General features: G+C 36.8%; 1 protein-coding gene across 1 annotated transcript in view; it reads left to right on the forward strand.

Annotated features, from left to right (window-relative positions):
• Positions 1 to 13,810, forward strand: part of LOC115241060 (protein madd-4) — a 208,440-nt gene that overhangs the window by 90,845 nt on the left and 103,785 nt on the right. Inside the window, exon 2 of the mRNA XM_029816589.1 lies at positions 12,770 to 12,889. Coding sequence (XP_029672449.1) covers positions 12,770 to 12,889 — 120 coding nt within the window. The remainder of the gene's footprint in view (positions 1 to 12,769; positions 12,890 to 13,810) is intronic.

The raw sequence follows: 13,810 nt of genomic DNA on the forward strand, positions 1-13,810 counted from the left end.
TCTCTCTCTCTCTCTCTCTCTCTCGCTCTTTCTCCCTCTCCCTTTCTTTCTCTAATAACGAATTCCGATAAAATTTGCATAGAGTAAAAACTCCGAATTCATGAAGAATCACAATCTATTTATATATTCTTGCAGCAAAAGGTAAATTTAATTAATTAACAGATGTTTCAGAGAGAATAATGTTTTATCAAATAATATGTTAAAAGACTATAGATAGAGAGAGAGAGAGAGAGAAAAAACTTTCAACTTTTAAGAAGCTTTGTACATGCATCACCTACGAAGTCCCTGCGAAAGGTAGATTCTAGAATCTTCGAGATCGTTAAGACTTTCGACGAGGCTGTACTGCGCCTTCTCGACTGCTTCGGGCTCTTACCGGAAACTTTGCGCGAAGAAAAGTAAAAAAAAAAAAAAAAAAAAAAAAAAAAAAAAAAAAAATAATCACGCAATTTAAACACCTTGAATAACAAACTTTATTTACATTCGTATTTTAATACGTCCATTATACCGAAAAAGAAATACAGAATAGTTGCTGCAGCTGTAAAATACTTTGTAAAGAATTTCCTGGTCAAGTGGTCATTGTTGCACGCGCCTTTTTGAGACATAGAATATCGAACAAAACAATCAGCGAAAATATTTTCAAAAAGCCGATATTGGAAATAATTTCCACGCGTAAATATATAAAGCACAGTGATTTTATTTTTATATAAAATTAAATTATTAAAACTTTTTTATTAATCATTTGTTAACAGATATTAAGACACTATTTATTGTTTATATATATAATACAATTTGGGGAAATTAATATTTACAGCAAATTTTATTTCTCTGTTGGAGCTTTTATATTTGATTGGAGCACAATGAAGACAAAATAATGCATAAAATTAATAAACCAGGATATTTACGCCAAACTTATTATATATATAATCATGTGTATACCAAAAACATTATCTTCTTTCGCTATGTTGCGGAAAATTATATTTTCTACATCTGACATAGAACCAATATCAGTTGCACTCTTCGATCTTCCGACGATCGATGGATAATTAAAACGTTCGTTAATTTTGTAAATGTATCTAGCACTGGTATTGACAGATCATACGGATATAATTACGCCGTGTCGAAACTAGTTACTCGAGTAAAAATAAAAGCGTTTGAGTCTTGTTAAAATTGTGCTTGCGATTAGTGTACATCTAAACTAATCAAGCTTAGATTTTAAGTCGCCATCGTAGAACAATTTCGCTCCTATTTGGATATAATTTTTGATAAATTGTTAACATTATGCTTTTATTTTCGCAAAGTGAGAGATACATTATATAAATTAGAGGAGTGTTTCTTATAATATCTCCTTACTCGATTACCTTACCGTGTCAAAATGCTTAGAAATTAATATCTCCAGACTTGGAAAGCCATAATATTCGTTCTAGCTTACGATACCGATGCAAACACGAGGAGATGCTTTCGCCGCCGATTTATTCGGGGAGAATTAACCGCAATGACGTTCACAGGTGGGCCATCTCGCATATGATGCATCCGCAAATAGTGCAGCCGTGTGTCTACACGCCGCACGTGTACGCGTGCACGCGTGTGTTCCCGAAGGAGGTGTTAACGCAATGCATATAGTCCCGATCCCTCGTAAACGCGCGATGCCGCCGAGGCGATATCCTCGAATGCAATTTCAGCTATTAGTATAACTTAACACCGTTGCACGCGATAGAATCTACGAAGTAATGTAACAGGACAGTAACACGTGTATAATGCGCACATATTATGAGCTGATGCATCGAGAAAATGCGGATATAATGCGCAGGGAGAGAGAAAATTTGGAGTGAAAATTAAGATTTCCCAGAATATACACAATTTATTTCCAATGTATTTTCCTCGAGCAATTTTCGCGACAGAATTTTAATACCGGATTTTTATTTATAAAGAGAAATCTAAAATGTCAAATATTTTATAACACGAAAAGATAAAATATGTATATCGTCAATAAATCACCCCTTAGTCTCAATTTCTCATCATTCTCACCCGTAATCTCTCGCCCCGACTCAATTAGATTAAGATCGCTCCGTCAAGAATAGCGCGACTTTCTCGTCGCTGTGCTGAGACGGCTGTTCGCTTCTCGAAATCGATCGAACGGTGAACCCGGTTCGTGCGAATATCTAACTATTCGCGAAAATCCGTTACACGGCCGGAATAATCGGATCGAAGGGAGTCAATTGCGTGTAATCGACCGGCGCGAGGTATCAAATCATCGCCGCGGGTACGCCAACAGGCCGCGAAAAAAAGACCGGGAGAGAGATCACCTGGGGAGGGAAAAAAAGCAGGAACCAATCGCAGCAAGCTCTAATAACTCGAGACGGGGTCGAATAGACAAAGATACGCCGTGGGGTAGAGGGGAGAGGGGAGGGTGGAGGGGCGAAGAAGCGTGAATCGTTCGTCGCTATCGTACCCTCGAATCGGAAACCAATTTGAAAGCAATACCAGCGCTCATCATCGCGGCTTATCTGATGAAGGGAGTTCGAACAAAACGCTCTTGGATCCAGCCCCGATGATTCCGGGTCGAGCCTACCTGAGACGATTTGAGCGACTTTAACTCTCTCTCTCTCTCTCTCTCTCTCTCTCTCTCTCTCTCTCGGTATTTAAATCGGTTTCTCCTATCCGACGAGTCGATCCGTGACTCTCTCGTTCGCGCTCGCCGCGATTCCGCTCATAAAGACTCGAAAATAAGATCGTGTACTTCTGATTGTACGACGTAAATATAATATCTTGTCAGAATGATGAAACTCTTATTCGCCGATTCTTTTTTACTGCCAGAAACGATCACTAACAAGAGACACGGCTCGTGCGATAAATTATTTTCCGCAAAGTGAGATCGCTTTCGAAATCATCGGAAATGTCGGCGGTAAATTTGATTTAAGCTTCCGGTCCGTGCGATTTCGTTAGACGTTAGGTAACGCTTCGGCGAGCAGCATAAGTTGCGCGGGTGTCGAGGCTCACGGACTCCCCGGGATCGGGATGAAAAGTGACAAACGAGTGGGTTATAAATTCCGTGGTCCTCTTTCACCCACTGCGGGACGATTCGAGGAGCTCTTTTTCACGTACCACGCCCTCGGGTCTGCCTCCCAAGTAGTTGTAAACGAAGCACGCAATGTCGTGCCCACGAGCGCGTACGAGCCGACATCACATAAATCCGTGAAAACAAGGGGGAAAGAGGGGGATTTCAACCTGAAATCGTGGAAAAGATGAGAAAGGGAAGGAGAGACGACGGGCGAAGGGTCTTAGAATTTGCCTAATTGGACAGTGAGATTTTTCTTTTTTTATCGAGAAGCAACATCCCCTCGAAAAACCGTTGGTGAAATTTACGAGTATCCACCGATTTCCTTTAGCTTTCAGATATTAAAAATTTACGGTCCTTAAATATGTCCTTTTGCTCTACACGGCTGCAAGTCCGCACGGAACTCGATCCATTATATCCTATTATTAGTGGATCGATCCCATCGAGAGAATTTTGTGGCGTGCACGTGTATTCCTTACAGATATGCCTCTCTCTATCGCTTATGGACTTTTACTTTTTCCTTCGAAACCGAGGGTAATTCAATTTGCGGTGATCCGGTATGATTAAACGGAACGCCTTCCTTTCATATCCGCAGTCAATTGTGAGCACGCGCGCATACTAAAGATGATTAAAGACCGAGGAAAATATATTCTTCGTCAAATATGCAATCAGCTTCTCTTTCTTTTTTGACACAAATATAATATATACAATAACCTACCATAAAAATATTATAATTTTAAATAACAACAAAAAAACTTTTGATACGTGCATTAGTAAAAATACTGTTCTTAAATAATTTTGCTTGTGGATAAGGAGAAATTTGTGTTCAAAATACGCATGTCATTGCAACAAAACTAATTTATATAAGCGCGAATTTCATAAATCATTATTCTTCCTTTAGTATCCGTTGTATATATCAAGAAAATCCGGTTCTGAATTGTACTTCAATATCCACTCCGCGTGCTATTACTCGTTCGATTCTCGCTACATTTCTCGAAGGCAGCATGCAACTCCTTTTAATGCCTGGCAAACAAGACTCTGCCAAACGCATCACCGTCATATCGCGCGATACGAGCGTCATAATGAATTTTATATAATTAAACATTTCGACATTTTAAATTTTATAAATGTCAGAGCATCTCGATATATTGACAAAATCTGCAATTTTTTACTTTTATTCGTGGTCACAAAAGACATATTTGCAAGAATAAAAAAAAAAAAAAGATTCTCTCGATCGTCTCTAACATCGACACGTTTGCGAGGAAATAACCGACTGACAGGTTGAAGGTGAAAAATGCGAGCGGAGGAGCAAATCGAGCAGCAAAGAACGACGAAGACGCGGAGGTATTAGTTAACCGGTGAAATAATTTACCATGGAAACCGTGCATCTTTTCTTTTTATCTTTTATTTGCCGCGCGCAGGAGAGAAACGTCATCGAGGAGCGAGTATGAAAGCAATTTGTGTTCGCGATCATTAAGAGAGATAATCGAAAGGATGCTAAGAAAAATTTAAACTCGGAATCATCACATTCTCACAGGATACTATTAGAAGGATCTCGAATAAAATTCGCGTAACGGAAAGATGGGATTTTATTCTGCAAGGATGTTTGTCAATCTCTTCCTGTGAAATGCTCTTCGGTCCATTGAGATTTTTTCTCATTAGTTTTATTCGTTAATTATCGTATTAATTATATTACCAATTCTATAGATTAATCAAAGATAAATTAATTATATTTATTAAATATCTTCTGCATAATTTATTATATTTATTGAGAACATTGTTACTAGTCGCACACACATATAGGAGCATTTCTCCGACATTCTTCTATAAAACAGCCGTGCGACGGTTTCGTGCGATGCGTGCGAAGGTAGCTGTGCGCGAGGTAAATTTTACATTAGCGTGATTCCGAGAACATTGATCCAACGTTAAACATATCGAACACGGCTGCTACCAGTAGATTCAGACGCTAGAATTGCGAAGTTTGACAGTGAACTGACAGCGAGCCTCTACGATGCATTATTCACGCCTATCCGGGTTGCCTGACTGGAAAATTTTCGAATAATCTGATTGCGATAGTTTGAAAGCAAACGATGCTCTAAATCATGGAACTAAAATAACGACATTAAATATTCCAGCTGATTATATATGATTACTTACAATTTCGTTATCTTAACGAATCTTTATTATTTTATTTATCACTACTTTACCAAAAGTTTAAAAAGACGAGATAACTAATATATACATCTCGCAGAATGTGACAGAATGTTGACTTTTTAAATGCTCGCCATAAAAGTATTATATATATACAAATGATGCAAAATTCACAAAATTATGTTGTGTACAAGATAGATAGCACATATATATCTCTTATATAATGCATATATATATCCCGAGAATAAAAACATTCTCTATATTATAATAAAATTTATTATAATATAGAGAATGTATAATAAAATTTATTATAATATAGAGAATGTTTTTATTCTCGGGAACAAAACAAGATCTCACAGACACCTTAGTCGATCCGAACGTAAACATTATTTATTTACAACGTCTTATTGTCAGTAGCACAACATTACTAGAGTGGGGATTTTATTATACACTACGTGAGAATATATATCCGAAGTTTTACTCAGTTATTTGTCAACCTTCGGCGAATTTACGCGCGCGCGCGCGCGAGATAGTTAAAATTAGTACCATTACGGAGAGCAGCATAACTACTACGAGATATATATGGTAAATATAATAGTACGAAAATACTTATACCTAACAGCTTGTTTTAATATTTTACTAAATAGTATATTAATTTATTATAACAATTATAAAATTTATAAAGAGAAAATCCTACAAAGTCCGAAACATAAAAAAGAATAATTACATAGACGGAGTGTGAAAGCAGTGTCTTTGAAAGGCGGGAGTATTTATCAGAGAGATTCAATTTAATTTAATGTATAACGTAAGAGTAATATATCTAGCAGAGAAAATATATACGAGTAAGTTTCAAAAGAATACCTTTTATATACATGAGGATAATAACTTACATCTCATAATAACAATATCGTCAAAAGGAAATGTAATACGGGAAACGTTACGCACATGAATACATATATATATTATGCATGTATGGAAAGCGACTACATCTTCCACGAGGATGGTTTGATCGACTCGTAATCGCCACTTTTGTCGAGACTCCTGAATAATATATCGTGTTAGGGTTCTCTGAAGTGCTCCTTATTCCTTGTAGTTAGTTCAATATCGACGAACCCGCTTTTAAGCCACAATCTTACGAAAAGTCCTTCCGAAAATCTTTGCAAAGTGTCATAACGATTTTCATGGTTGTCGATCCATGGCGATAGACTTATGTTGACTTGAGAACTTTACTCGCCCGGCAAAAGTGTTACTCGATGTCTGCTTGACCGAATAATCTCATTGACAAATCATTGCAATCGATATTATTTATCGATTTTTTTAATTTCATTATATTATAAGAATAAGGAAAAAGAGAGAGAGAGAGAGAGAGAGAGAGAGAGAGAGAGAGAGAATAAGCGATAAAATAAAATAATAAAAATATAATATTTCAAAATAAAATAAGTGGAATAAGTATAGATAGATATAATGTTAACGGTACTGTGTGTCATAAATAATCTTTTTGAAAAAGTACCAAGTCAAAACGAATTTGTACTTTTTATATTTATAAATCAAGCAAATATGATTAAATCATTTTACGTGAATCGAGAAGAAAATATATCAATTACATATGTATGAAAATTAATATGAAGATAAAACAATAAGAATCGCGTACCATTTATACTATCTCGTACGATTCTGGAGACAATGTGTTCGATGATAATGTATCTTTTGTATGCATATACCGGTGCTGTGTATTGAATCAGTTTATTCCGAATAAGTCCAAAGAAATGCATTGATGGTATACGACGGGATCGTTTTTTATTATGCTCCACTCGATTCCAGCGTTGATTCCGACAAACGGATGTGCACACAAGCGACTTTCTATGACACGGGAGATTAAGGCGTTGCCGGCTTTGATTTATTTCTCATACTGCTTCTTCTCGTTCTGTTTTCCAACTGTATACGTGATTACGTATATATATGCGAGCATAATTTTTATTATTATGCAAGTTGCAGCAATAAAGCAATAATTGGCCTGTACTAACTAACTGTCGTCCTCTATAAGCTTGTATATGTATGTCACGTTTAATTCTTTTATGTTTTCCAAAATTAAAAATATATTGAATTATATATTAAATATTATGCATATATTCAAAATATATTTTTTTTGGATCGCCCTTGTACTCTTGTATATATATATATATTCACACAAATACGCACAATAATATCCATAAAAGCGCTCACGTAACACAATGGATTCAAAAGTCTGCGTAAAAAGATTAATATAATTGGAACAAATATGTATAATAGTTAATATAATAAAAGTTTTATTAATATAATTAATTGAAAGAAGCAATGCTCAGCACGATAATCGAAACTGAAATAATGGATAAACGAAGCTGACAGAGTGTGCCATAGCAATATTTTTGCAAATAATGAAAAATATATTCGCCACTTTTTTTATAATAAACATAAAGGAAATAAAATTTTTAGCAACAAAAATGGCAAAATTTACATGGAATAGCATTATTTATAATTGGCTACAACTATTTATATTGAAAATACATGACATTTGTAAGAGCGCGTACATACATACTCTCTCTACATATTTCTGCATGCATAATAAAAATACCAAAAAGAAATACCAGATTCATAAGACCTATTTTAATAATCGAAAGAAAAAAGATTAAATAAAATTACAAGGAATGCTAAATAGTTTATAATAATCTAAATAATGCAAGAATGTCTTTTAAATAAACTTTTTTTTGTGCTCTTAAATATTAGTTTAAATTCAAAGAATTTAAAATATTCGATATTCTGTTTAAACATCTGGACATTTCTCTCCTCCCCGTTATTATTATTATACACGTGCATGCTATACGTTACGTTTTTCTCCTTCGTGAATAAATGCACTGTGCTACTCGTACTCAGATTAGGCGGTGTAAACGTAGGCGGAGGTTCTAATCTGAAAACACGACGGTCCTTTTAGTGCAGCTTCTTGATACATCGCCACGTGCCTTCATGTCGCTTTTGTGCGGTTACGTACAGATGCGATTCCGGCTGAAAATTAATTTTATTCACACCATGACGCAAAGTACAAACCCGTGTTTTTCTTCCTGTAAATAGAAATACATTTCTCTTCTTGCCTTTTTGTACAATGACGCCAAAAGAAATTCTTTGATAATCGACGGACGATTGTATATTCATTTTTCGGTTGATCTCAAGAGCTCGTTTGTAAGGAGATAAATATACCGCGAAGAGAACCGAAACGTGTACTTTTTCGTTTAAAAGGTCTCTAATCAATCTCTTCATAGATATTTCATTCATTAATCAGGATTAAAGATTGTCATGTCAAAAGCGATCAATTTTAATTGCAATGTTGAAACGTATCTTATAATGCTATGCCATTCAACATTAATTGCTATACCATAAATCGTACGTGCATGTAAATTACAATGCATCGTTAAGCTGAACAACCCACATAACATCACGAATATCACGCACAATGCTGCAAACATATATAAGAGATGTATAAAGGATGGTTACGCAGAGAGAGAACCTTCTCTCTCTCTCTCTCTTTTTCTCTCTCTTTTTATAAATAATAAAATTATCAGATAGTACACATATAATAATATTATCTAAAGTTTACATTTTTAAACAGACTTTTGATTAGTGTTTTCTGCATTCACTGCAAATTTTTTAAAACCGGATTTATAAATTTTTTAACGTGATTCATCATCGTATAAACATATTACGCGTGGCGTTACACTATCGCATCTGTTTTTCGTGATATGTTTCGATTAACTTGCTTCGTCAAGAGTGAATGGACGGAAATCAGGGAGAAATTTGTATTCTCGATAGTGCGCCGTTTTAGTCGCATTATCGAGGGCGACGTGTGCACGCTAGTTTATGGTAGTTTCGATCCTAAAGGGATAGTCCGCGTCGAACTTTGGTCGAGCACAAGCGAGGCCAAGTTAATTACTGGAATTAATGTGGTCCGACGGCGTTAATCCGCGCGCGGCACGCGAGCCAATCAAGAGGTCAGATAAGAATTAAACGGCATTGAGCCGACGCCTCGTTAGCCGTCCCGTGTCGGACATAAATTTCACACTAAGCCCAGTTCACATTGGATCGAGTTCACGCCGATAAACGAGAATCTCGCCTTCGCGATCGTTTCTCTGTTACGAACTATGCGTTTCTGCGCACGTGCTATTTTACGCTGATATATCTACAGTGTATATTGTATATTGTGGAATTATTCGGATACAGCACCCGCCTTTTTAATTTTTGAGGATATCCAGAAAAATGCTTGAATCAAAATGCTGTTTTAATTTCTTTCTATGACAGTTCTCTCATTAATCTCCAAGATATTGATTTAATGCCAGTGTTTAATTTTTAGAATTTGTTTCACTTATATTTCGTACTATAATTAATTTTGTAAAAATGCGTGCTTGTGAATAAATATTGATTTTATTAGGTTTGATTTTATTATATAAAACTTATAAATTATTTAAAAATTATTTTTGATTATATAAAACATTGAACAAGAATTCTTTGGAAGTTTTTGCGCGAGCTCATATATCGTATAAGTATATGGACCGTTAAATGTAAATTGGTATCGTTGCTTAAGTATATCAATTACCGTGACTTCGATCGCTGTGATTAATCCGTTCGACCGCCTTACGCCTGATCACTATAATTTTCTCGCTGTTGGGGCTACAAGAGAGCCGTTGATTGCAGAGAAGCGATACAGGTGGTCGGCTGAATCGATAATTATGATTTTCTTAAGTGATAGTTAATGATATCTTAGTATTAAAATATAGTTTTCAATGATATAGCAATTGCATTGGGAAAACTAATAATTACTAAATATTTTATCCGCAATGATCTTTAATAATACTGTTTTTATCTCATCATATAAATTCAGTTATTAATTAGAATTAAATATTAATATATAATTATATTATTTTATATAGCCAGCATATTATGGATTTACGGATTTTACTGATAATTCCTTTACTGTCTTTTATAGCATTACTTCAATAATTGAAATAAATCCGCATTGAAAATGTCAGAAATATTTATAAATAATATATATGAGTTTTATTATCAACTGTGATGTTTCATATTTTAAATCTTTGATACTTAAATTTCTTATATAAGCAGATCCGAAAAATTGTTTTAAAATAACTAAAATCACAGACGGATAAGTAAAAGAACGACCGATAAATTTTGCATATTCTTTCCGCGCATACGAAGATAATAAATAAAACTGTTAAGAATTATAAAAAGGTAAAATATCATTAAAAAAACAACTTTGAACCCACGATTTAATCATATTAGTACCATGATATTACGGTGACTTACGATCACCGATATCGCGTCTTCTTCACCATTTAATCAAAACGCCTAATAACAGCCTGAAAAGCATACGTCTGTAAACGTTACAGGCCCATAACGGAATACGTTTCGTGGTTACTCTTCTTCGTACTAATCTTAATCTGTACGAGTTCATTTTCTAAGGGCCCGCGAGAGACGCCGACCGTTTACCTTTAATTATAGGGCGGCACAAGTCTCCTAAATTTATCGCTAATAACGTTGCAGCGCAGACCTTAAACTCCATCGTCGACGGATCTTTACGGGCATACGTCGTGCATATGTCACGTGCCGACGTTAAACGAATGCGCGGCGAGGCGAATATATACTCTCGCAAGAGATGCGCGAACGACCAAATATACACATCGGCTGATTACTCTGGCGTATATTCCTTTCGTATGTTAGACTTTAATGAAGCACACGCGAAGAGAGAAAGAGAGAGAGAGAGAGAGAGAATTGCGTACCATAAAATATACCAACACGCTCTCTCATCGTCACGGTGGAATCTCTTTGTGTGAGTCACGACGACGAAAGGATGCGAATATTCCAAAGATGAGCGGCGCGATTCTTAACATTCAACAAAAATGCTCTTTGAACAGAAAGAAAATCGAATCGGGAAATATACTTTCTGTATAAATATTTGCAGCAATTAAGAAAATTATCGAATTTTACAAATTCTCGATATAAACCTTGAGAAAGAAATGTAATCCCACGAATTAAAAACGGTGTGAGCAGCTCTTAAGAAAGATAATATTGATTTACGTACACTATAAAAAATTTTCTAAAAATTCAGACACATTTTTGTTTGAAGTTTTCAAATCTGGATGCTTGAAAGAAATTTCAGACAATCTATCTTAATCATTACAGTCGTTTTTTTTTTTTTTAAGTTTAAAAGAGTTTGTCTGAAAATTGAAGTGTGTCTGAAAATTCAGACAGTGTGTCTGCAAAAAAGCTGCAGATATTGTCTGAAGTTTGTTAATTTTTTTTACAGTATATAACAAGATTTATATAGGATAAAAAAAAAGAAACTACAGTACTTTGCGATTGCAATCGATGATATTTGCGACTTTCAATCATCGCTATTTATTAGATTTATACGTTTGATTTTTGTTCGAGCGATTGCTGGTGAAATGTTGCCCCATATCTCGTTGTAATCCGACGAGATCGAATCGTTATATGCTCCGCGAGCGCTCGTGACTAATGCTTCCGCGGCAGACGGTCGATTGTTTCGACAAAAATGTATTATGCACCGGCGGCGGCGGAGACCGTCGTAAAATATGAATCTCCTCCGGTTGGGAAATTTGGTTCCGGGCACTCTACGTGTGCGGCTGGGAAAGGACGACGGATGTTGGTGGGGCGCGGGTGGCTTGTTATAAAAGTTTCTCTCCTTGTAGTGTAATACCAGAAAGTGGATATCCGTTTTCGGGCTCGGTACTTTCCGGCCACAATTAAATTGCTCCTTCTTGCGCACTCTTTTATCCCGGCGACGGCCGACCGGATTTACTTTGTTGTTGCTCGCCGTGGCTCGCGGAAACGAATTGCGTCTTCTGACAAAGGTTGCGGAGACTGCAACTGCTGCAGCTTCCGCACGGATACACGCGGGCAATCCGAACGACGTCCAGACTCTCGGCGGTTAATATCCGTTTGATATCCCTCGTTACTTTACCCTACACCGCACATTTTATACTACATCTCTCTCTTTCTCTCTCTCTCGTCGTTAAAAATGGATGTTCTTTATTCGAATTACGATCAATAATAGCGAATATTTCTAGGAATTCGCTTTATAGTCTCCTGAAAAGCTGATTACGTAACGATACTCGATAAAATAACATGCGTAGTAGTTTGCAGTAGCATTGCCAGACACACGCAAATTTCATCTTCTCGATTCTCTTCAACACGTGTTATATTAATTCGACCACGTGCACTATTCTAGACCGTGAAACCACGGAACTCCTCATCCCTTTGGCAATCCTCGGCATAAATTTTCTATATAGTGACAGGATCCATTGTTATCTATTGTAAAGGCTGAGACTCTATATCTTAGCGAGAATATAGCGAGAATATAGGACAAATTACCGTGTTATGAAGTCAATGAATAATAGCGTCGCTATTACTCATTGAATATGACTGAAACCATATAAATCGACAATATATCTCGAATCTTTAATAATTTTTATTAATATAAGTTATTTTTCGGCTTTTTTACAGATATGCCTGCTGGGCCTCGTCGTAAGCGACAACAGTACAATCGGCGATCATTCGATCGCAGAGGACGCCTCGGAAATCAGCAACACCGGCAACAATCCCGCAGCCGACGCCGTAGATCAGGTAAAACGATAGAGAAATCTTTCTTCCCTCTCTTTCTTTGTCGATCGCGATCGCTTTACTCCGCGTGACATATGCGGTCGGGTTTTCGTAACCATTTCGGAGGGTAATCCTTCGTTTTCCATCGGATCGAAGACTTGAAGAATTGGCGGCCATGGTTCACAGAGGAGGCGGCGAAAAGGACAAAACTGCTTGCCGCTCGTGCTCGATCTCGCGATTCGAATGACGCGTCTATACAAGTGTCAACCGCACGTAGGAGAGAGGCAACGAAAAAGCGGGAAATTCGTAGAAATACGAAATAAAAAAAGAGAGGGAGAGAGCGAGTAGGGAAGCTGAGAGGGAAATGTTACTGGAAAAGCACCGGGAAAAATAAACATCTTTATTCACGTCGACCGCCGACGGAAATGGGTCGCAGAAATCGGACAACTGTGTTGTCGCGCGTCGTGCGTCCGCAAAGCCGTGCTTTTACCTTACCTAGGTAACTTCGCCGGAGTTTTATACGGTGCTTCCCAGTTCGCGAGGAATGTTTTAAGTTACCATTCTTTTGACGTCATCGGATCCTTCTGGCGTTCTCGCGACGTTATTCTCGGGCCGCACTTAAATAGATATCAATGGAGATGTGAACGTACAAGAGGATATGGCGTCTTGTTATTTTCGCGGTGAGCTACTTATTACGCATGACGTAATATCCGGGTCGTGGGCGAACAGTATATGACGTGATATATGCGAAAAACTTTTTGCTAAAATTTATTATTGTGTAAAGTCTCGTCCTTTAAAAATATAACGCTCTATATAGCATCGAGAATTGTTTTTCGAAAAGAAAGAGATTCTTTTACGAAAAGAATTCCACTCGGCGAATGGAATCCTTTTCGTAAGAACGACAAATATTTGTAACCAGAGGGAGGGGGGGGGGGGGGGTAAACA

The sequence above is a fragment of the Formica exsecta genome, unplaced genomic scaffold (assembly GCF_003651465.1).
Source record: "Formica exsecta isolate Colony F162 unplaced genomic scaffold, ASM365146v1 scaffold465, whole genome shotgun sequence".
Lineage (NCBI taxonomy): Eukaryota > Metazoa > Arthropoda > Insecta > Hymenoptera > Formicidae > Formica > Formica exsecta.